The 24,005-nt window shown below is 46.4% G+C and overlaps 1 protein-coding gene across 2 annotated transcripts in view; it reads right to left on the reverse strand.

The window, feature by feature from the left end:
- Positions 1-24,005, reverse strand: part of CFAP54 (cilia and flagella associated protein 54) — an 82,381-nt gene that overhangs the window by 31,444 nt on the left and 26,932 nt on the right. For both annotated transcript variants that reach the window (XM_076074435.1, XM_032972396.2), the window contains exons 27-50: positions 23,847-23,969; positions 22,933-23,091; positions 22,252-22,366; positions 21,414-21,503; positions 20,637-20,763; positions 19,585-19,699; positions 18,760-18,836; positions 18,257-18,356; positions 17,158-17,279; positions 16,496-16,656; positions 15,023-15,288; positions 13,217-13,450; positions 12,134-12,324; positions 10,430-10,571; positions 9,026-9,134; positions 8,030-8,185; positions 7,010-7,228; positions 5,850-5,937; positions 4,550-4,741; positions 3,569-3,635; positions 2,534-2,743; positions 1,921-2,007; positions 1,060-1,200; positions 303-356 (exon numbers count right to left, since the gene is read on the reverse strand). In XM_076074435.1, coding sequence (XP_075930550.1) covers positions 303-356; positions 1,060-1,200; positions 1,921-2,007; positions 2,534-2,743; positions 3,569-3,635; positions 4,550-4,741; positions 5,850-5,937; positions 7,010-7,228; positions 8,030-8,185; positions 9,026-9,134; positions 10,430-10,571; positions 12,134-12,324; positions 13,217-13,450; positions 15,023-15,288; positions 16,496-16,656; positions 17,158-17,279; positions 18,257-18,356; positions 18,760-18,836; positions 19,585-19,699; positions 20,637-20,763; positions 21,414-21,503; positions 22,252-22,366; positions 22,933-23,091; positions 23,847-23,969 — 3,345 coding nt within the window. The remainder of the gene's footprint in view (positions 1-302; positions 357-1,059; positions 1,201-1,920; positions 2,008-2,533; positions 2,744-3,568; positions 3,636-4,549; positions 4,742-5,849; positions 5,938-7,009; positions 7,229-8,029; positions 8,186-9,025; positions 9,135-10,429; positions 10,572-12,133; positions 12,325-13,216; positions 13,451-15,022; positions 15,289-16,495; positions 16,657-17,157; positions 17,280-18,256; positions 18,357-18,759; positions 18,837-19,584; positions 19,700-20,636; positions 20,764-21,413; positions 21,504-22,251; positions 22,367-22,932; positions 23,092-23,846; positions 23,970-24,005) is intronic.

The following is a 24,005-nucleotide window of genomic DNA, read 5'->3' on the forward strand; positions in this document are numbered from 1 at the left end:
TTCCTGGGTACTTCAGCTTCCTCCCACAAGCCAAATACTCAGTTGCAGAATTGGCCAACATCCAAACGCAGGACTCATGAAATATACCCTAGACACCAAGTGAGGCATTTCTGGATAAACAAAGTGCAAAACTATTATACGCCCTCACCATTCAAAGTTAGATGGTGTCATATCCTTTATGATCATTAGACGGTCCAAACTACACCATAAATTACTCTCCCAGTCCATGTATGTGATGTGATTTCACAATTGAAATGTTTTCAAGGCCATTACTAATACATATATCTGAGTGGCAGACATACCTGAAGATTTCCATCTGTTAAGATTGCCTTCGAGGTATCCAGCTGCATGCTTGCCTAAAAACAGAAACGTACATGATCACAACACTATACTTTATTACCAACGCTGACACTACCCCAATATACTGAGACTTAATGTGCCCAGGTTGCTCAGGAGTTAACGGCACTGTTGTATTTGAATCGCCCGTGATTAAACCGGGTTTTCAATTGCAGTGAGTTAATGATATTATTAGTTTGGTTACCAATGACCGCACCAACAAAAAACTAAGTAAATGCCATTTTGCAGTTTATGTGACTAAATTCCAGTGCGGAGTATTAAAATATCGGTTCGACTGCCGTATAGGAATTGTTTTTGTATGGCTGCATCTGTAGGAAGTTGTGGCCCTGATTGTGAACATAAAAACTGTGGGCTGATCTCTAACTTTGGGCTACACTCGTCTATGGGAAAAGACGCCGATAGCACACGTGATAAAATTGGGGAAAAGATTTTTAAATATATTTATATATTATTTAAATAAGAATTTATAAAAAAATATATATTGATGATGTAAGATAGCACAAATGGAATAAAACTGGAAAATTTCAAGCAAGGTCCCAGGCTTGTAAACAAGGTGCAATATGTATTAGTTATGCTCAGTGCTTACGAACAAAGTGGAATGCTTTACACATTTAATCCAACTGATACGAAACAAGAGCTCAGTTCCTACAGCTAAGCTCAGGGCAAACTGTGAAGGGAGCTCAGACAGCTGGGTGGGCTCACCACCACCGCCGCAGCCGCCGGCTTGCTGTCAGTCGCCCTGAAGCCGGGGAAAACGGGCAGGGGCAACTTCTCCCCCAGGAGGACGGTGCACATCTCGCGGGACGCGTCTCCAAACAGCGCCAAGTCCGTCAGCACGTTCACCTATCACGGCGATGCCAAAGACAAGATCCCCCGTATAGCCTGAACAGACTGTTGGGGCAAGTGCTGTTAGCGAGCACCTATGAAGGCTGGCACGACTCACGAAGAGGTGGGTGGCCAACCCCACGCCCGGCCGCCTTTGTCTCCCCAGTGATGATATTTTACACACCACACCAGGTACTCATTTGACGCTGAGTCGACCTTGGGGAGGGCCAGGACCGATTTAGATAATCGTCACTGGTGTTGGCCATGAGCGGGAATGGAACCCGGTTCGCCGGGTTCGGAGTGCAGCATAGCGCTAATCGCTACACAACTGCCCCCCATGGCGACGCCATGCATGCACAATCAGGTCCTACTCCGATACATCGCACCGCTTTATGTTATATGCAATGCTCATTAATAATCCGTAATAATAACCTCGGTTGGAGCACGGTGGTTAGCGTTCTGTACAATGAACCTGGTTACAAGTGGTTCGATTTCCATCGATGGCTATAACCCACTTCACCAACCCATACTGACCAGCAAGTTGAAGCGTGGTCAAACAATCCCCACAATCGACAGGGTGTGGGGAGGCATTAATCCAGCAGCGGATTGAAAGGGGCTGTGAATTATAATTTTATTTTATTCAGTGGGTGGCAACAGTGGTGATAGAGCCCAGGACCATCAGAAAGGCTGCGAGTTAAACTCACAGGTTGAGAATCGATTTTATAACCTTGGTCTTACCTTGAGGAGCCTGCCCTCCACACTCCGCTGCACGTCCCGGCAGATGGAGCACACGAGGTGTTGATACAGGGCCAGCAGTGGAAGGACCTGGTTAAAAAAAAATCAAACACATGCAGGGGCAAAGCTTGTTTATCATTATTGCCCTCACAGTAAATTCTTGCATACAAGTCTTAGTGGTTTCACATTATGCGTGATGGCTAAGTGCTCAAATCCATTGGTAGTACTGAGCCAGAGGGAGGACATGTGCAGTCCGAAGGTACCACCATCTTCTAGTGAAGTATCCTGTGCAAGTCCGCTTAATATTCTTAACAGTCAACGTCCTGTCTCTAACTTGCATTTGCTCTCTGATCCGCATATTTTTCTCTCTTCCTGTCTCTCAAGAGAAATGTCAAGCGCACATATCTCCAGTCAGTATGATGCCACCGCCAACTTGCGCAATTCTCTAACCCCACATTTTCCTCTTTCCGTCTCTCACTATCGGCCGTCCGATGCGCTTAATCAGTCAAACGTTCGCCAAGCGGCATCGTATAAATGACGTCTCTGTGGACCGGAGCGTTGTGCGTCTCTCCAACGGAGCCGCCGGTCGGGGTCGGTGCTGTTGTACGGAGCTCACCGGCAGCAGGAGGCCGGCGCGGTGCAGGTGCCTAGCCAGGAAGCTCAGGCAGCTCACGATGGTCCCCACGTCGAGGCTTCCGCCGCTCGGCGTGGGCGACGGCGTCAGCGGCTCGACCCCGGGTACCGGCGAACCTTGACCGCCGTCAACCTCGTAGCGAGCGTAGTCCACGTCCGCCTTCGGGTGCGGGAGAGATGCGCGAAAGATGGCCTGGGGGCAGGTTCCACAGCAAGGTCAAGGGGTCACATTGCAGAGAACGTTGTTCGTGCCAGCACACCTCACCATCACATTTTTCCTTCTGCTATACCTTGCAGCGGTTGTGCAGGCAATACCCCAAACTCTACGAATAAGGACCATAGCCCCAAAATGTCTGTTAGATGTATTTTATTCCCTTTTTTGGCAGTGTATTTTGCTTAATGTTCAGTCCCACAGTTGCTCTACCACCACCACCACCATCCGGCTTCAGGATCTTCCCCTTGTTGCACAGCCGATACTGTGTACCAAGGAGCACACTTACCAGCGGATCATCCCCACTATCGGACTTTAGAGCCTTGACCAGGCTACACAGTTGACACCTGACCTCTCATGTCCGGTCGGCAGGAGTTGATAAACTTTAGCAATTTGTACTTATTTTATTTTTGTGATTTGCTTACGTTTCCTATACTTTGCACTCCAATCTTTTTTGTATTGTTTGTTGTTGTAACTTTCTGAGCGACTTCTACTGGACATCTGTTGAAAAGAGCTTCATAGCTCATCAGATTTCTCCAGAATGACTAAAGATAAAATTCTGATTCTCGTCACACGAGTAAGTGAATAGTCCAGCAACAGGCACACCCGGTTAGCAACAGGCACACTCGGTATGGCCTTAAATTAATATTTCAGGCCATGCCGTGTGTGCCAACTATACAATAGAACACACTGTGGATTTACACAGCGATGGAACAACATCTCAAGACAGTGTACAGAAGCAGTGAGATTTCACTTTAGGTGAAATAATCATCATTTCGTTTGTAATCAGTTGTCACGGTCTTGTACCTTAAACAGCATCGATGACAGTACACTGCACCGTATCCTCACGGCAAAGTCTGCTGTTAGGATGAACCTGTAGGAGAGGAAATAATAAGCACGTGAATTAATTATTCCACAAAAGCCAAACATCCCAATGCGGGAGAGTGCTGCATTGGGATGTTTGTCCGAGTCCTGTGTTAAATAATGAGGGTTACTCAAGTGGCAGGTGACTGGAGTATCCAGACAAACACGGTGTATATATGTATGTGTGTTGAACTTAATTTGCACCGTACGTAACCAACCGTGCTAATCGGAGGTGTGGATACATACGGAGAAATAACTGTCAAAAGGTCTGCGCGGACTGGCCACAGTTTATTCAAGCATGGATTAGAGGATTTTAGTTTCATCGAATTGCTAAAATATTTCGTTTTATTCATCATCATCATCATCAACGTACTGTTATTGATGTATAAAAATATGTGTTACTACAATTACGCTTTTAACTCGAGAACCAAAAATACGACAATAATGAGCCACTACGTACACATGACGCATTAGATAGATGGCACCAAAGGTACAACCAAAGGTAGTCACAAACATAACAAGGAAGAACAATTATGCTTTGTGCATGCATTATGTAACATGTGCCAACACGTGTTTCGCTTCAGAAGTATTTAGTTGAGGGCAATATCATTTGCTTACTGGCAAATAATTATATTAACGTTGGTTTTGTGTCACCTAATTTGTGGGAAACCTTCTTATCGATTTGAACAGTTTCTCTAAACTAATTCCTGAATAACTTTACATATTGTCCATATTGGATCATCTTTACGGGAGTGACTGTGCCTCGCTTGTTACAGGCAGGCAGTGAGACACTGACCCATTAATAATGCTTTAAACCTTCAGAGTTAAAATGATACGAGCAACTTTGAGTAAACAAAGTCGAGGGGGTGGGGGAGGGGTGGAGGTCAGGGAGAGCAGGGCATTCGGGTCGTGCCGGTCTCTCACTGCGCGATCTTTGAGGCGAGCACTGCCGCTAGCAGGCACCCGCGTACGCCGCCCAGACGGAGAAGCACAGAGCTGGCGTCGCCCGAAGCCTCCTTCCCGGCCACCCGTGCCACGGCGTCGCTCCAGCTCCCGAGACAGTCGCTGATGCCCAGCGCCGCATCGAGAGCCTGAGACCAGCAAGTGAATGCAGCCCTGGTACAGAATCAACAACATCATCATTATTATCATAATAATTAACATTATCAACAGCGGCATTATCATCTTCATCATCAATGTTATCATCATCATCAGCAGCAGTTGTGTCACAATCATCTACAGCACCAACTTCAGCAACATAATCATCATCATCATTATTATCATTAAGATCGTCATCACCAGCAGCAGCTATAAGAGGATCATCATTATTGTGAATATCATCATGATCATTAGAGACAGCAGCAGCAACATCACCGTCAGCTACAACATTAATATCATAACCACCTCTGTCAGAGGTGCGGCACTGGGAGCAAGTAGCATGACCACCACTGGTATCCCCATCGTCATCCACAGCAGTATGTTCAACATGATCATCATAGCCGTACGAGAAAACTTTTAAAATATATACCTAAACAATAATCGATACCACAAACATTACCAAAATCATCATCACTATCATCGCCATGATCAAGAATTATTTTGTTTCCTGTGGGTCACAATTGTATGCATTTAGATTACTAGGCTTCTATAATTACACACACAAAAAACGGCTATTATTTATCTGGTGAATTTACATCGTGAATAAAACAATATTTTTTCGCATATAATTACGAGAAATTTCATAAGTTTATTTCCCGTGTAAATTCCATTGAACTAAGCAGCTCTTTTTCAAAGGCGACTCGGCCATTAGCTGGCATTTGGACACGATACTTGTAATTAAGGAGCCTTTTGAGATACGCTATGACCAAATCACCCGGTATTGAGTAATCACAATGCACGCCAGGCTGTCATAGGCAGCTGCATGGTGGGCAACAGAGGGCATTGCGGCAAAATCCACTGTTGTACTGTACCATCTTTGCTCCCCGCTTTCACAAACCTCCACTGACCACCGTGGGGAAGTATGGTTAAATAACCCCAACAAACCACACAGTGTAGGGAAGCCCTTGTCCAGCAGTGGATTCATAAGGAGCTGTATATCTACAGCAATATACCTGTGACTGACATGGGAGTCTATGATACGAATGTTTGACCGATGATAGGCAGTGTGCTAGTATCTCTGGGAGCTTGTCACGTGTGGAGGGGCGCTGTGGGATCCACGTGGTACCTGGTGTTGCCAGAGTGGTAGTGCAGATTCCCCAGCTCATGCAGTGCATGCGCTCTCAACCTCTGCTGCTTGTCCGACTCAAGTAGCTCTGAAAATGTGGCACAGGTTAAAATAAACACGCTGCCAAAGTCTGCACAGATCTAAGATGTCGCCCGTGTGTTTTTGGACATGAAGTCCGACAGTTCGTGAAGACGCTCCCAGCACGTAGAGCGAAACGTCAGACATCATGCCAAACAACACATAGTGCACAAGCCAAAAACACTACGGACAGCTGCCAAGCCAGTCTATCGAGGGAGCCTCTGATTGGTTATGGGATTTGACTTAACGAATAAAGGTTTGACTAGAAACATCCATGGGAACATGAAACTGCATGCGTGAGGTGCATGATTCCGTGGCAATGGCCATGGCACAATTCCGATTGTGCTATCGCCATCGTGAAAGACATCAAGTATGGCATTCTGATCTCTCGCAGAGCAGTGCAACCCTTCACGTTAGGGAGTGGCCCACAGAAACGATTATCAGAGCTACCTCTGAAGATGCTTTCAAGTGACTTGGTCCACACGACAGAAGGCAGCACTTTCGCGCCTGCTCTGCTCTATGAGGGTAATGTTCGTCGCACAATAGTCCACTGCACATTTAGAATTCTGAGAACTGGAATTTTGACGAACTATGTGCAGAGCCAAATTCAATATTATGCAGGGGGGGGGGGTTGGGGTGGGTTTTGTGCAACCATTCGTAACTGGGATATTTCACTATTTTTACGATTAACATTTTACTAGGTGAGGCCCACTGAGCTATCTAGCTCTTTTTCAAAAGCGACCTGATTATCACAAATGATAGCTCAACGAAGTGGCTTATCGCGTGGAAATTTATAGCAGCAGTGAAATACTAAAAATGCATTTTTGTAAATGTCGAGGGAAAAACCGGAGGATGCGGAGGAAAATCCATGCGATCAATGGGAGAATATGCAAACTCCGAATGTACAGGTGTCAGGGTCGGGATCGAACCCATGACCTCCTGCATACGAGGCGAGAGAGTCAACATCTCGCCACGGTGGCACCCCCTAAAACTATGAGCTCATTACAACCCACTACCAGAATTTATTTTGATGTGGCTGCTGGATAAACGCAGCTCCCTTGGTACGGGCAGTGAGGGCTCACCCACGGTTTTGGTGTAGGCAGAAATCACGATGTTGATCTGCGTCCGCGAAAGGGGAGGCCACTCCACGTCTTCGGCCGAGGAGAAGTGTCGACTCGCCAGGTCGGGCGGGCCGGGGTCGTGGCTATGCGCAGCCGGAAGCCGGAACGCCACCGTGAGGCCCGACGCGCGCACCGATGTCCTGCCCTCGCCTCGCCGGGCTGCCACCGCTCCTCCTGCACCTGAGAGGGCAGTGTCACGTGTGTGTGTGTGTGTGTATCACACCGGCATTCTGAGACACACCAAGTCACCCGGAATACGCCCGATATTGTCATATCGCGTCAGACTTTGGCAGCTCAGCTGGGATGAGCCTGCATAGCCCTTGGATGATCGATCACCATGAATAGCTGTGGGGCTAGGTGGTGGGCAACAGAGATAAGTACATAAAACTCCATTGTACTCTACTTATATGCTCCTCCCCACCTTTTTGAACCCGCACTTATCATCATAGTGAAACATGGTAAAATAACCTCCATTACTCACAATGCGTGGGAAGGCCCTCATCCAGAAGTGGAATGGGAAAGGGCCATATATAAAATCAGTAGGCATCTTCCACCATTCAATAATACAAAAAAATGATAGGTCAAGCTGAAGAGGGAGTCGTAGTGAGATCGTAACTCTCACTCTTGTAAGAGTGGATGGTAGGGAAACGTCATCGCTCCCACACATCAGCCAGGAAGACATCAACGAGCACCAAACGTGGCTGGCATGACGTCATAAATACGTGTCGTTCAGCCGATCTATGGCTGATTAAATAACTTATTAATGGTGTAACTATTTTATATTATTAATTTGTATAAATTATGATCAACTTACGAGTGGTCCGGAGCACCCGTACTATTTCTCGTAGCTTTACAAACGCCCTACGTCGTAACGCTACTATTTTCCCAAGAGTTACGAACAAATCTTATTTTGAACCTCACGAACGACATCCCTGCGATGTCATTCGTCATCCTTTCCTCTGCCCCATCTGAGGTGTTTACCACCGAGCGCCGACGCCAGGAAGAGTGCGAGCAGGCGGCGGCAGTGAGCGAGGGCTCGGTGGGCATAGGGGCGGCGGGAGAGAGACTCGCGGAAGCGACGCAGGGTATCGTCGACGTGGAGAGGGACGCATGCGAGCTGGCGCGCACGCAACCCTCCTGCACGCAAACACAGAGCAGACGACGACCAGTCAATCAATCAATCGTTCGATCTTTATTGAGATGAAAATCTGAAGAACACGATGTCATCGTACCCAAAGATGTTCATGCCACCGCACTGACGCTTTCTACCCTCGGTCAGATCCAGCAGCTGCAGCACGGTTGGCACATGCAACCATTAATTTCTGCCCTGACAGTACCCCCACCATCTCTTTATATATAAACTCATTATGCGTTATTGTCGTGGAACATTATGGGTAAAAGTATAAATACTTGCAGAACTCCATTCTGTGTCTCTACATAAATAAAACAGGTATTTATAGTCCATCGGCCTATGGCTTTCTGACCAATTGCGTTTAAAAACGCTGCATTGTTTAGATGGAGTATTCTTTCCAAGCCCATCTGGTTCCACAATAGCATTTGTTTAACAGGCCTGGCTCTGTTGATGAGATATATGAAAACTAGTGCAGAGTTTGCTTGCATTGGCAACGTGGCCAATATATGTACTTGCTTCTGAAGTCTATGGGGCTAAATGTGAAATCTTTGTCTTTGTGGGTGAGTTTGTGTGAAGTGTGACCTTCAGAGGTGCTTGCGAACAGCTACTTGCTCCAACAGGCTGTTAAAGGCTACATATACGTACACCTGTACCGTCATAGGTGCTCACAAACAGCACTTGCCCCAATGGACTATTAAAGGCTATACATACATCTGTACCATCGCAGGACATCCATGAACTAGAGCCTAACAACTCATTGGGTCTTTCCTGCTGAAATAAAAATAACATCGACATCTAAATGTGGGGAATCTCAGTCTTTGAGGTGTGACCACATCTTGTGTTACCTGCATATAAGTTGCGTCCCGCTGGGTCAATGAGCATCCCTGGCTCAATGGAGTCTCTGGACATGGTTGCCACAATCGGCTGCTTTCCAACGAAGTTTTGGCTCGTCCTCTGAAACCCAACCAGAGAGACACACCTGTTGGCCGTGCCTGGGAATCAAACTTAGGCAGCCAGGTTAATAGCACAGTGTGCTTAACGCTTCACCACTGCTCACCCTGGCTGTTTTTAGTAACAAAACGCTCATATTCTTAGTTTTTTCGGTAAAGTAAAACCTCTGTCTTTTCAAGACAGAGGTTCTTTGTAAGCCATCTGGCTTCCATGAGAGATTCCTTCATGAGGCTATCCTTATATACAAGCACAGAGACAATTTCAACCGAGAAGATGGATTCTATCTTAGCAATCATTGGAAAGATTTGATAAACCATTTCAGGTCTTAATTGATTGTTCACGCTTACAGTGGCTTTCAGACAGCATACATTATAAAAAGTTTCGTCTCCCCCCTCCTCTTTTCAGAATATAGATGGACTAGTCCTAAATAAACTGCCAAATCGTTGCGCGTGGTGCTAACGTTTTTATAAATAAATAAATGCGCCGTTTAAAAATAAATTTATGCAAAACCAACACACCTGAAGACGACCGTTTGAGTTATGGTCGAAACGTCGTGAGAATTTTTTATTGTTTTATATATATTTTATAATTTTGTTGTTTCCCTTCAACGTGACATTACCGAAAAAACTAAGAATATGAATTACTGCAGTCACGAAAGCTTTAAATAAAAAAAACAAAACGCTCCTTTGCTTTTAATAATGTACATCTTCATTCAATGGCTTAAGAATGGGACTGAATAGTGAACAACACAATTTTTACGATACAAATTGGATATATTAAGCGTCTGAAGGTGACTGCATCTCAAGACACTATCCAAACATTGTCACATACGCATAGAAATAATTATTTAAATACTGCATTTATTAAGAAGTGAACTACGACTGGAACTAACTTGTTGAACCCGGACGGGAATAGGAATTAATGACTGGTGTCTATACGCATCGGAGGAAACCGAAGAACCCGCAGAAAAACCACGTGTGCGAGGGGACAACACTCTATCCCCGTACAAATGGAAACAGATGGAGAATAGTCCAATTAGTCCGCAACCTCAGATTAGCACAGTTGGCTACGTAAGGTGCGGAAGAAGTTCAACATACAAATATCACCTTCTCCTGGCGAGCCAGGGTATGGTACCTCCTTGATGCCCAAGGCAAGGGAGTTTGACAACATGTGTGCGGTGATCCACAAACCCTCGCTGCTGCCTCCACAGCACTGGATCACAGACAGCCACGTTCGTAGCCACCACCACACGGCTAAGGTAACATGGCCCTGTGAAGATGCAGCCGAGGGGTGACCACCTTCTGTCCGCCCTGCTGCTCGGCGAGGAGGAGGAGGAGGTGGGGCTGTGGTGGTTCGGGGCCGCCACTGTCTCTGACGCGCTCTAGCAAGCGCCACTGTGCGTGGACGAGCAGCGGTGTCACCTGCTCCGCGTGACGATTCCTGCACGCGTGGTAAGTGGCGGATTTACCTAAATGTCGCCTAAACAATTTTTTTACTATTTTATTTTACCAGCTAAGGCTCACTGAGCTATTTGCGTATTTTTCAGAAGCAACCTGGTCACAAATTATAGCTCAACGAAGTGGCTTATCATGTGGAAATTTACAGCAGCAAAATATTTTAAACGCGTGTTGATTTTAAATCTGGAGGGACAAATGCTGCTACGGAACCACGCGGAGAACACGCAAATTCCAAATATACAGGCGTCAGGGTCTGGATTGAACCCACAACCTCCTTTATACCAGGCGACGAAGTTAACATCTCGCCACCGTGGTGCCAAATGGCCTGCCAACGGGTGCTGTTCCAAAGGATATTCCTTCATACAATTGCATCACGACCTCAAAAGCTGATTTGGGAAATAACTTGTGAACACATTATATGAGGGTGTTTAGACTAAAGTTATTTTTCAGAGTACTCGTGTTAGCATCAGCATGACAATTACTCCCCAAAGTCACCCTCTATTAAAATACACTTTCCCAGTGGCCCACACGCTCCTAAAACCAGCAGCACAGAAGTTATGTGGTTGGTTATTAAGCTAAGAATGCACCACTGATTTCACTGCCTTGTCACAGTCAAATTTATTTCCAGACAAATGGCAGTCCAAAGGAGCTAGGTCTGTGCCATATCGCGGATGTTCCAGAATGTCTCATGCAAGCTCTCCCAACAATTACATTGTTACAATTGCAGAATGTGGACGTGCGATATGTGACTGAAGCGCACCACTCCCTTTCACCACTTGTAGCATCATTCATGAATTAATTTCACTTATCTTTGAACCTTTAGAGGACAAAACAAACACAAGTGGCGGCTCACTGCTCTTCTAAAATGCACCTGTGCAAGAGTGCAGCTATTTGATTTAGTGAAAATCCACTGTTTAGTGGAAAATGTTGGGAAAAACTATCGCACGTGATTACCATGCCCCATTCGCTACACGATTAGTTAAAAAAATGTACTAACATAGTTTATAGATAAAAAAATCGAATTGGGTATTCAAACACTTTCGTATTAGGACACGGCCTGTGAACGTTGACCAGGTGGCATAGATAGGAACGCTCAGCTGGCAAAGGCTGAGATTCTGGGTTCAACTTCAGGCAGCCGCTTGTGATGAAACCAGGTTTTCAAGCGTGACCGTGCAAAGAAATCATAACATTACATTTGGTTCTGCACTTAATTTGGCTAAACACCCGCTCTGTACTCATACAGGTGGGAAATGTATGTCCTTGACTACGTGCACCAGAGGTCACTCGAAGGGATCTCATCTGTAGCTCTGGGATATCAGCTTTAGTGGGCCGTTCTCGATAAGACGAATAGCGGCACTGTTCTGCAAGCGATAACAATGGATTCTTCGTCCCATTACATGACACCAGTGGTACAATCGGGACATAACTGAGGAAATAAAAATCACAAAAAATGTAAATGAACCAAAAAAACACGATGCTACATGGCGCCTAGTACGCGGAGTTGCGAGGATGCAAACTTTGGTGAAATCTGGCCCGCATGCACACCGTGTGAGATCGTTGAAACGCAGCGCAAGATGAGCCAGGTGCTCCCACTTGCGCTGCCGATGAAGAGTTTCCAGAGCCCGCAGAACCAGCGATCGGAGGTCCATCATGGCCGTCCTCTCGGCATCGCCTCCCTCTAAACCGCCGTCGCCATCATCGTCATCGTAGTCTTGTTCCTCGTCCACAGTGTTGTCCTTAAAGAGGCGGGGAAATAAAAGTGAAATGAAATAAATCTGAGATATCTACAGTTGTACACGTATACATGTTTTTGTCAATCCCCTGCTGGATGATGGCTTCCCCATGCCAAGCGGGTCATGGGAGTTATTTGACCATACTTTACCAAAATGGTCAGTGCAGTTGGCGAATGTGAGGAGCACAGACATGGACAGGGGTCGGCTGCATGCGACTCTTTCAGGACTGTTTCGGGACGTTGTTTATCGAGGACCGTCTCGTATTCACATGCATTGCGGTTCTTGAAATCTTCAGTTTGTTACCAAATAAAAAAAAAATGTCTCTTCTTGTTGTTTTGGTTGCCGACCCCTGGACATGGGAAAACAGAAGTACACTGCTGTACAACTCTAGATTTGCGATACTGCCCTCTTGCTGTCCAGAGGGCAGCTGTTGGAATTGTTGGGCTGCGTTTTATATAATGAAGCAGCTCTGATTCGTAATTTTATTGAGATTTACAGATGCAAGAGATTATGATCACATCACTCAGAATGCACTCTATTTCGTCAAATCTCACTGTTGCACTGTGCAATGCTTCCACATATACTGCACAGGATGCTCCCAACCAACACCAAACTACAACATACATGGCATGAGGAGGTGCTCATTCAAAAGTTGATGGAGAAAAGTGTTCTACATATATAATACGAGGCTTTATTCACCATCATGTATAGTCTTCATCTACCATGCATCCTGTGATCCATTATACCTTTTTATTTTTGCTGTTACTTTGGCATCAGGAACAATTATTCAGTATATCTCAAGTAACGCCGAAAGCACCCAGCCAATGCCAAAAAGACCCAACCCAACCCCACCACAGACGGGGCGTGGTTGACGCCAGCTCTGCAACAGCCGTACTTTGGGTCGTCCTTGCGTCCACGTGACTCGATCGAGCATCGAGTCGGCGGCGAGAAAGAGGGGAAACCAGACGACCTCTCGCTGGGTCCTCGCCGGCACGTGACCAGCGCCACCGCCGCCACCGCCGTCATCTCCCTCCACCCGCTGGGGCTCGTGGGAGGAGCGCACGCAGTCCAGGAGTGAGCGGCTCACGTCCCACAGCAGAGAGCGGTGACCGCCGCGGTGAGCGAGCACCTGGGACACGCGCGCACGCAGCTGCCAGTGTCAATGGTGGCCTTCTTCCCCCTCCTGGCTCATGTGCCTCGCAGACCCCCTTTGTCTTCTCGATGCAACGATGCCTCATGACTTTCCAGCCCCCCAGATTTCTGTCACCCCCCCCCCCCCCCCAGCTACGACCAGGCCTATCCCAACCCCTCCTTATCAATCCCCCTTGTTTTATTGTCATCAAAAGTACATCACCACTTACAATAACTCAATTCTTCATTTCAAATCATCAATTTTATAATTGATTTAAAGCTCCTTTATAAAGCGCTATATACATCTAGATTAGATAAAAAATGGAAAGTAATATTTGTATTGATTAGTTTTTCTCTCACTCAGACACTCCGGATGATCCAAAATTCCACTGCCAGACTTCTCACCCGTACCCATAAATGAGACCACATCACACCGATACTCTAATGCCTCCACTGACTCAAAATCCCATCCCAGATCAATTTCAGGATCACACTCGCCATCTTCAACATTCTTCATGGACACTAAAATAAAACTAAACTATTTTTATTTTATCAGGTAAGGCCCAGCGAGCTATATAGCTCTTTTCAGAAGCGACCTGGCCGCAAATGATTGTGAAACAAAGTGGCTCATCATGCGGAAATGTATAGCAGCCAAATACTCTAAACGCATGTTTCTAAATGTGGAGGGGAAAATAAGATGACCTGGAGGAAAATCCAGGTGACTAAGGGGAGAACTTGCAAACTCCAAATATACGGGCGTCAGGGTCGGGATCGAACCCAAGCATTCCTGCATACCAGGTGAAGTAGTTAACATCTCGCCACCGTGACACGACCCTGTCTGACACTATCCTCTCACCTCGCTCTGCTCCCCTCACAAACCCCTACCTCACATCTCACTCCACTCCAATCACTATGCTCCCCGCCCACCCCCCAGTCAACCTTCACCAAGTGGGAGGTCGCTAATTCTCTCTGCTGTCCTCATCGTCTGGAACTTCCTTCCCCCAACCCGTAGTGTGACGGCCTCCTTGACTGGGCTCAAGAGCTTCCTTTCTTTCCTCTACTTATGTTTCTCACTATAATATAAATAATCCCACAATGCAGTCTCTTGCACAACAGCACCTTACGATGCGATAAGAATGAATATTGTAGTGTTCATATTCTTGGTTCTTTCAGTAAAGTCACGTATAATGGAAATAAAATAATAAAAATAAAACATAATAAAATGTTATGATGTTTTATTTAAAAAATGTTATTATGTTTCATTTGTATTATTTTATTTCCATTCTACGTGACTTTACCGAAAGAACCAAGAAGATAAATCCCTGCAGTCACGAAAGCTTTAAATCGAAATATTGTAGTGTTGTTGACATTGCTCCTATATCCTGTTGCAATGAACCTAACCACCTTTAAATGACATCCCCACAGGATGTGGCATTTTATGCTCTACATCTACTCTGTAACATGGTTGTTTTTGAACAAATTAGGTTCTTGATTTTCTTTCAGATCTGACCGCACAGGATCAGCATGTAACAGTTCGTACAGAGAGGACAGGGGGCATGGAAACACTCACGACGGCCTTGCGAAGGTATGTGCAGGCCGCCGTGAGGCGCTCCGTCAGCTCGACGAGCGAAGCCCCGGGATCGCCATCCTTTCCGGCGCTCCTCCGAGTTCTCTTGGACCTCGCCTCTCCGTACGACGAGTCTGCGGAGCTGGTTCCTGACCTCCCGCTCCCACCGCCGTCGCCGCCACCATCACAGTCGTCGTCGTCGTCATCGTCGTCGTCGTCATCGTGTTCGTCATCGCTCCCTCCGTTACTGCCAGCGACCTTCATCATGGCTGCTCTCAACACACATGGCGCCAGGCGTAGAATGCTCATCAAGGTGTGAATATGGCCACGTGTGTGTGGTTAGCACGCTGCGCTGCTAACCCGGTGACCCGCGTCCGATTCTCGCTCACGGCCAACACCAGTGACGATTTTATGAACTGGCCTGGGGGCTCCCCGAGGTGGACTCAGCCTCAAATGAGTACCTGGTGCAATGTGTAAACATCTCCATGAGGGAGACAAAGGCAGCCGGGCATAGTGCTGGCCACCTACCCCCTCGTGTGTCGTGCCAGCCTTTATAGGTACTCACTCACATCACTTACCTGAACAGTCTGTTATGGCTATATGGGGGATTTTTGTCGTTATGTATGTTCTCACTGTAGATGGACAATACCACCGCCTGTGACTAAATCACCTGGAATTCTCCTAATCTTTTCAGAAATCAGTAGCTAAGCAGGGTTGATTCTGGACAGAGTTTGGATGGGTGACCACTATGCACTATGGATTACTATAGGTTGCCTGGTTATGTGTTGAGCAGCAGAGGGCAGTAAAGAAATATCTATTTCTGTGTGTACTTCTTTGCTCCAACAGCTCGCTGCCATCACTGACCAGCACTAACCAACCCGGCGAAGTACGGTCCAATGACCCCCTTGACCCGCAGGGCGTGGGGAAGCCCTCATCCAGGAGTGGATTGACAAAAAGGGCTCCTCTATGTGTAGAGATATGCATTACTTAAAAATACTGTGTACAAAGTAAAGAGGTGGCAGGGTTGGCTCAGAGGTCAGAGTGCTGAGCAGGCACTGCTGAGGTCTTGTTTTCAAATCCAGGCGGCTGCCTGTGATTAAACTGGGTTCTCAAGTGTATTGAGTTCATGGTTTCAGCCCGATCACCAATGACTACACAAAAGCACCCTAACATTAAATCTGACTCTCCAATTTAGTTAAATTCCAGCTCTGAGAACAAAAAATAAATTATATTGCCATGCGATGAACATTACTCTCATATGCGGAACAGGTGGCAAAATGCTGCCCTCTACCGTGTGGACCAAAGGTATCTCAGAGGTAGATTGTGTGATATATCTCCTTCCGTGGGCCGATTTTAATCACGAAGCATCACACTATTCTGTTGACGCTTCATCTCATGACGCGAGCGATTCCGATCACACAATCGGGACAAAATTTGGGTAAAGATGACAAGGGCAGGAAACAGTGGTTACGGCACCCAGAACGCGGCGTTGGGAAGACGCGGACTTTTGCGCCGTCACCGCCCTGGTGACTTCTGTCTCCTTGGCGCCATCTCGAGCTGCGGCTGGGATTTCCGGCATTGCCACCACGACCCCTGACGCCTCCAGCGAGAAGACGTTGGAGTCCAGGGCTCCGTCGCTGTAAGCACAGAGCGCCGTTGTCTTTGCTGTGGTCCAACACCGTGCTCCGGCGTTTTTTCAGGCAAGGTTGGCGGATCGTGCGGATGTTAGTTACTGTGCGCGTGAAAATTCTGCCTGCATGGCTGCAGAACTGGATTTGTTGGGAGGAAAGTAGGCAATTAGGCATACATGTAGACAGGAAGGTGGGATGGTGGGTGGGTATGGATACATGGAGGTGGAAAGTAGATATAAGTAGGTAGGCAGGAAAATAGACGAATAGGCATGTAGGATAGTATGTAGGTAGGTTCAGCAGGGAGGAAGATATGGAGGTTATGTAATTGGTAGGCAGCTAAGCATGCGGGTAGATGTGTAGTTAGGTGGCAGGGTACAGAAAATAAGTTGACTTAGTGAAGTTTGGACAGGACCCATGAGTTCCCCTGTTCAGAAAAAACGCGACCAATTGGTTTTGATAGCGACGTAAACAAGCGCAGTAAAGTGCAAGGAAATAACGATCGCTCACCTCCAGAGCCCCGGTTTGTTGTGTCTCTGCACCCATTCGTGCTTGCGCAGAAAGAGAGTGAGGTGACACCAGCCCAGCAGCTGGTTAAACCGACTCCGCCAGAGACACTCCTTTGTGCACACCTGCAATACGAGGCACGTGACACAAACACGGAAAGACAACTGAGACACATGGGCTCAAAAGGGACAAATGCAGCTCCTCCCATTATCACATAGCCATGCCCGCTCAATCGCTCACCCTGCCAACACTGAGTGGCCTCCTCACTCTTCTACTGCTTTATTCCTGGGCCAACCACTCCCACTATTCAGGTGACTCCACGAATTGCCAATATCACGAGTCAAGAAAGAGCCCAGAAATGTCAAAAATGGGTCAAAATTTAAATTATCGCGAATGGTTCAGAACACCAGGGCAACTCTTCTGAAGCTGGGACTGTTCTGGCCAAACCAGAACATTTGGTAGCTTTAGACAAAGATCCTCTACGTAGCCGCAGAGGCCGCTGGAACAAGCACTGTTAGCGAGTCGCAATCACCACCAGCACAGTACGTGAGGAGGTGGTGTCATCAGAAAAAATTTACGCACTACACTAGCTACTTGTTTAGGTGGTAGCTGCCTGGGTTCAAGCCCAGGTATTCAGCGGTGCTGGATCAGTGTCCCAGACACAGTCATAATAATAAAAATAGAATAACATTTAGATTTATAGAGCATCTAAATGCAACTGCATCTCAAACCTATCCCTTCACGTGTATTTTTTAAACTCATTGCTTGGTCAATGTGAGCTTCTGAACAAAAGCTTATTAATTGAAAATGTATTTTACTGATACTTAAATCTTGCCTTGATGTTGCCTTGTGGTGGAGCAGTGCTGCTGTGATTGATGCTCTGCGAGCGGTATAGGAACTGGCTCTAGACCATCTCTTGACTACCGTGCACTGACCAGCACGGTGAAGTATGGTCAAACAACCTCCACGACCGACACTGCGTGGGAAAGCCTTCTAACCATCACATTTTTTGTTGTTTATTATTCAAGTTGCATCCAAATGAATCAAAGAACGAACGAGTGGAAGCATCTCATGTCTTTTGAGTTCGGAGGGTCGGACTGACCTGGCGGAGTCGCTGGCGACGGATGAGCGGTCGAACGAAGCTCGTGAGCGCTTCTGTAAGCTGCTCCAGAGCCTTCTTCTCTTGCTGCTTTTTGCTCTCCCTTGCGATGAGGCGAGCGATATGGGTCAGGGGAGGAGAGATGACGTTGCCGCTCTTGTCAACGCAACAACGGCACGCTTTTGCGCGCCGTCGCACCGCGCGCGTCAACCGCTCATGGTGTGCGCGCCATCGCATTTGTGCGTGGCCACTACATTGTCTGTGGTTTCATTGGCGCACCTTAATAATTATCCGTCGAAGAGGTTGATCATTATTTAATGGCAGTCATAAGGAACATTGGAGGGTTTCTGCTGAGTTCTCTTACTCAATCAAAGGTCGAGTCAAGAAACGTGAATAGAGAAACATCGCCAAGGTGACGGAGTTCAGCCGCTTCGTCAAGATGCAACGAATTTGGTGCTTTACGTTGCACCTGATATTGAACGTGAACCGCGATCCACGACCCTCACCTCTGCCTCTGCAATTTCCCTGGGACTGATTTCTTTGGGGCGACGGTGGATCTGCTTGTGAGCTGAGGCTCCAGGCTCTACCGGCAGACAGGAGACAGCACTGAGCATTCTTTCGTTCATCACATGTTCTGCGAGACCGGCAATCGTATAAGACAATTATAAGGGAGGAGCAGATGTTGTGCCCCGCAGACATGAGGATGGTGATATGAAGCTAAGGGATCACAAGACTTGATCAGATCAGACATGGAAGGTTGAGGAAGAAGGCGTGAGTGGTACACATCTCAGACAAGCTGAAAGGAAATTGACTCAGATGGCCGGGATGTTTAGTAAGAAGAGTGGAAAAAACACTTTTTTTTCATGTATGTCATTGTCCATGTCTTATAATAGAAAAAATATACAATGACTGAATGTGACGCACAATGGCTCTTCTTTAGAGTAGCTACTCTGTAACCTAATATATATTCCAATGTTACATCATCATCAGTCATGATCAATCTACTGCTGCATGACATCATGAATGCCAAATGCCATTAAAGAATTATATGTGAGCAAAATCATTAAAACTATATTAAATTATGGTTAAACTATTTACCTTTCGCATAGAGTATAATACACACAGTACATTTTATGAGTGTAAATATGAATTTGGGTTGACTAATTGATACATAATGCACTACAGAGTACAGCAACAGGCTACGCTGAGCCTGCACTTCGAAAGGCTTGCATAAATTTGACAGGTGATCAAAAATATACATTTCCACACCAACAAAAGGCCAATTTAGCCTGGGATGACAGTAAGAATGAACAAACGATGAGTGGGGACACCTTGTGGTAGTCAGCAATGATACTGGTCTGTTTCCTTGGATCATCCGTGCCCACTCTGATAAGCCCTGTCATCTTCTCCAGCTCTGGTTTGAGGCCGAGAATCAATTCATTCCGTCTGCAATTAAAAAAAACACAGCAGAGGAGCAAAGTCAACAACGCCGAGGAGTGTCGCTGCTCAGACGAGCAACGGGACCATGCCCCCTGTGTCCACATTCTCACGGTGAGGCACCTCCCCCACGCCATGTGGGTTGAGGGGAGTTATTTGACCATACTTTCGCCATGCTGGTCAGTGCAGGTTGGTGAAGGCGGGGAGCATAAATGCACAGAACAGTGGATTTTGCTGCTCTGCCCTCTGCTGCCCACTACATAACCAATGTAGCTCTCAATGTGGTACCATACACAGTTAATTAGCCCCACAGAGGGGATGATGGGCAGAGTCAACCCCTGACTTGGAATTAAACTCATGCCCTTCTAGTTGTGAGCCAAGCGCTCTCATCACAGCAACATCCTGTTGGGCAGTTAGCGTAATAACAGCCACTTAAAAATCTAATCTCAACCGACATTCGTATTATTATCAAATGCTTTGTGATTATGTCAATAAGCGTGCTGTTGGAAAAGAGGTTCTGTGCTGCTGCTGTTTATAGTGATGGCTTTGCTGCTACTGATGCTGCTCCTGACAATGATGTTTCTCTTGGTGCTACTACAGCTGCTGCTCCTGACTACTGTATAATATAGGTGATGAGGTTGCTGCTGCTGATGCTGCTCCTGACAATGATGTTTCTCTTGCTGGTACTACAGCTGCTGCTCCTGACTACTGTATAATATAGGTGATGAGGTTGCTGCTACTGATGCTGCTCCTGACAATGATGTTTCTCTTGCTGCTACTACAGCTGCTGTTTGCTCCTGACTACTGTATAATATAGGTGATGAGGTTGCTGCTACTGATGTTGCTCCTGACAATGATGTTCCTCTTGCTGCTACTACAGCTGCTGCTCCTGACTACTGTATAATATAGGTGATGAGGTTGCTGCTGCTGATGATGATGTCAGGACCTGATGAGCCAAAGTTGAATGTCTTCACCCCACTCCACTGCCAGCTCCACCGCGTCCTCAGAAAGAGCTCGGTTGAGCAAATGCACGAAGAATTCCAGGAAACGAGGGTGTCGGTGGAACTTCATCACTGTGCCCAACAAAAACGTAAAGACTCACCCGACAAACATCAACATCACAATTTCCATGGCACGGAACCATCTCCCTATCGCATATACGAAGACAAAGAACACCCGTGTTGCCTTTTCAGGATATTTGAGCAAGTGCTATGAGCGAGCAGCACTTGTGAAGGCTGGCACGGTAAACAAGGGGGTGCAATGATCAGCGCCATCCCCGGCTGAGTCGACTTGATACACACACATAGAGATACATAGATACACATAACAACTAGTGTGCACTATTAGCAGAGTAAGTACTGTGTCCCACATGTGGTTCAATATTTCCTAGAATTTGTATTTAGGAGCAGAGGCGTTTTATATTGAATGGCAGTAAGTGCTTTAACACTGCAGGAATAACATTATTGCATTATTTTTGAGTGGTCGGGTCCAGTATGGTTGCGGGAAAGATAGCAGTGTGGAATTGGCTTGTAGGTTTGGGTCGAGTTGGGTAGTCACAGGTCAGGTGTCGGGTCGTGGGTGAAAAAGTTAGACCCGCACAGGACTCTATCTCAGAGTGCAAAGGTAACCACCAATTGTATACATTTGATTGGGTATTTTGTTCCCTCGATTATCCATATCGGACGTGGAATTTTAATGAGTGAATAACCCTGTTGGAAAATACCTTCCTTGTGCGCCATCTTAAGCGGTAGTTTTGCAATACATGAGTGCAGCACCATTGGATCTTCAAGTCCCGTGAGATCTGCTTTGACATCTGGTTATGGCATGGGAGATTAGGGGAGGCAACATTCAGTGGTGAGTGGTATCTGAACCGGCCCTGGGCCTCCTCCTCATCACTTCCCCAACACACATTGAGCAGACGTGGTGAGCTATGGTTAAACAATCTCCACAGACGACATGGCAGGGGAGGCCTTCATCCACTAGTTGAATGACCAAGGGGCCGCTCTCCTAGCTTACAGTTACATGCTAATTTCTCACATTAACATCACTTGCCCCGGCCACTTCTTTATGACCCTTGAGCTACACCCCTTTCAAATCTTTTAAGACAGTCTGCCTCAGCAGCAGACCATGCTTTCCCACCTGATGATGAACGCTTGTGTTGCGCCCGAAACGTCGTGATTTGTTTATTTTATACCTACGTGACTTTACCGAAAGAACCAAAGAGTATGACCAAGGGGTGTTCGTATGTATAAAAAAAGATGACGGATCTCATTGTAGGAGAGGATTAAAAGTAAATCAAAGTGTGCCGTTGCTCGAATGAGCATGGAGCTACTTGCGTAAATTCCATATTCCTATGGCAGGGCGCACTTATGCCATTCCATAGGACAACAACTCAAGATAACTCATTGCATTCCTTAACGATCCCAGAGAATTTAAGCACCGACTCATGCCCTGACCAGGATATGCAAACTTTTCCGCTTGTAAGTCACACGCAGCAACAACAACAACATCACCACCCAGTGAGTGAGACATTTTTAACACAATATTAAAGTCCAACTTACCTTGTTTAGAGATCTTTAGCGCATACGCCTCCAATGCGTTTAATTCAGCAGTAAAGTTGCGTTCCTCTTTGGGTGCCTGCTGCTTTTTAATCGTGAGTCTTTTTCCGATACTTGACTGTAAGAACACCAATCACACTTTAAAGTATGTACTTGTATAAATAATACTACACATACTAACCAGGGGGAGCCACGGTGGAATGGTTGGTACACTGCGTTCTGAACTCGATAACCTGAGTTCAATTTTACGCTACAGCTAACATCAGTGGCAAGTGACATTTCAAGTGATATTGGGCCCTCCCGTAACTGATCCACTCTAGCCAGCGGCAGTAAAAAGGACCCTCATCACTGACACGGCTGGGGGAAGCCTTCATTCACTAGCTATCAAACGAGACGTGTAACAATCCACTGACTCGCGATTCGATTATTTTTCATGATTAGCAGGGGTGATTCAACTCGAGATTAATTTATCTTCTTGCCTCTAGTACAGTGGCCTCAGGGGTTATATATGACTGGCTATGGTTTTAATGTTGTTTCCTCATTATAAAAGCTTTAAACGTATATTGGACAGCCCACGACATGCTATGTAGGTGTGTGTCTGCAAGACAAGAGCAATCGATTAATTGATACGCATCTTTCTATGACAGTCGATGAATAAAGACACGACTGCAGTGTTTTCCTGACCTCCAGCAGTGTGCTACTGCCAACATCCTGCCTGTCGGTCGCCCTGGGCATCTCGAGAGACGAGGGCAGGGCCAAGCCATCAAGGTCTTCTCGAAGGAGACGCTTTCCCAATTCCAGGGCATCACCAGCAACGTCCGGCTCATCCCATTCACAGTGCGCCTGTGCAAAGTGCGGTCAAACATCAGCAATCGACCACCTCACTCCAACCTAGGAGGGGTCGCCCTCACGCAGGAAGCAATCATTGACCTCGATGAAATTTTAATTGTCGACATGGATCCCACAAGTGGCGTAGCGTGGTTGGCATGTGTCCCTGGGTGATCATCATCATTATGATCACTCACTGAACTCCAGACACTGAAATGTACCCGAGTTAATCCTGTGACTGAAAGATAGACGGACAGACAAAGACATATTTTTATACAAATAAATATGTAGGTAGATAGATGGAGATATGGATGCATGGACGTAAAGATGGATGGAAAGACAGACATATGGATAAACAACCAGACAGATTGATACATAAACTTTCTGCAATGTCATAATTGCATTCTCTGAGTTACAGAAACCCATGTCATAATATGAGATTAATATCTCACAATACCATAGGAAGAGAAAAAGATGTGTAAATGCAGTGTCTTGGATGGTGCATTATTATTATTCAACTGACAAACACCGCAACTTTTAATTCTTCCTTGTACGCTGATCTTGATGTACAGCAACAACTATAATTTTACAATGAAGTGGCCGAGTCAGATAATTGCATCAGGATACCTCCTTTGACCCAGAAAGCTTTCCAAATTTCCCCAAGGTGGCGACCTCATAAAGAGGACGTCCTGGGAAAATCAGAACGTGTGGCAACCTCATGCCTTGCGGGAATCATTTTCCTATAACCACAAAAGGGTGGTGGCAATCACCTTGGCCAGGTAGTTTGACATTTTCGCCACCATGTGCTGGAGACTCTCACTGAAGCCCGCTTGCTTGCGTACACGGACAGATGCCGGGACTGCCTTTATCATATCCAGGCATAACCAGAGGACCTGAAGAAACATCACAGTAGACACACCGAACCAAGA

Source organism: Petromyzon marinus, chromosome 48 (genome assembly GCF_048934315.1).
Source record: "Petromyzon marinus isolate PM22_M1 ecotype Great Lakes invasive population chromosome 48, UKy_Petmar_22M1.pri1.0, whole genome shotgun sequence".
NCBI lineage: Eukaryota > Metazoa > Chordata > Hyperoartia > Petromyzontiformes > Petromyzontidae > Petromyzon > Petromyzon marinus.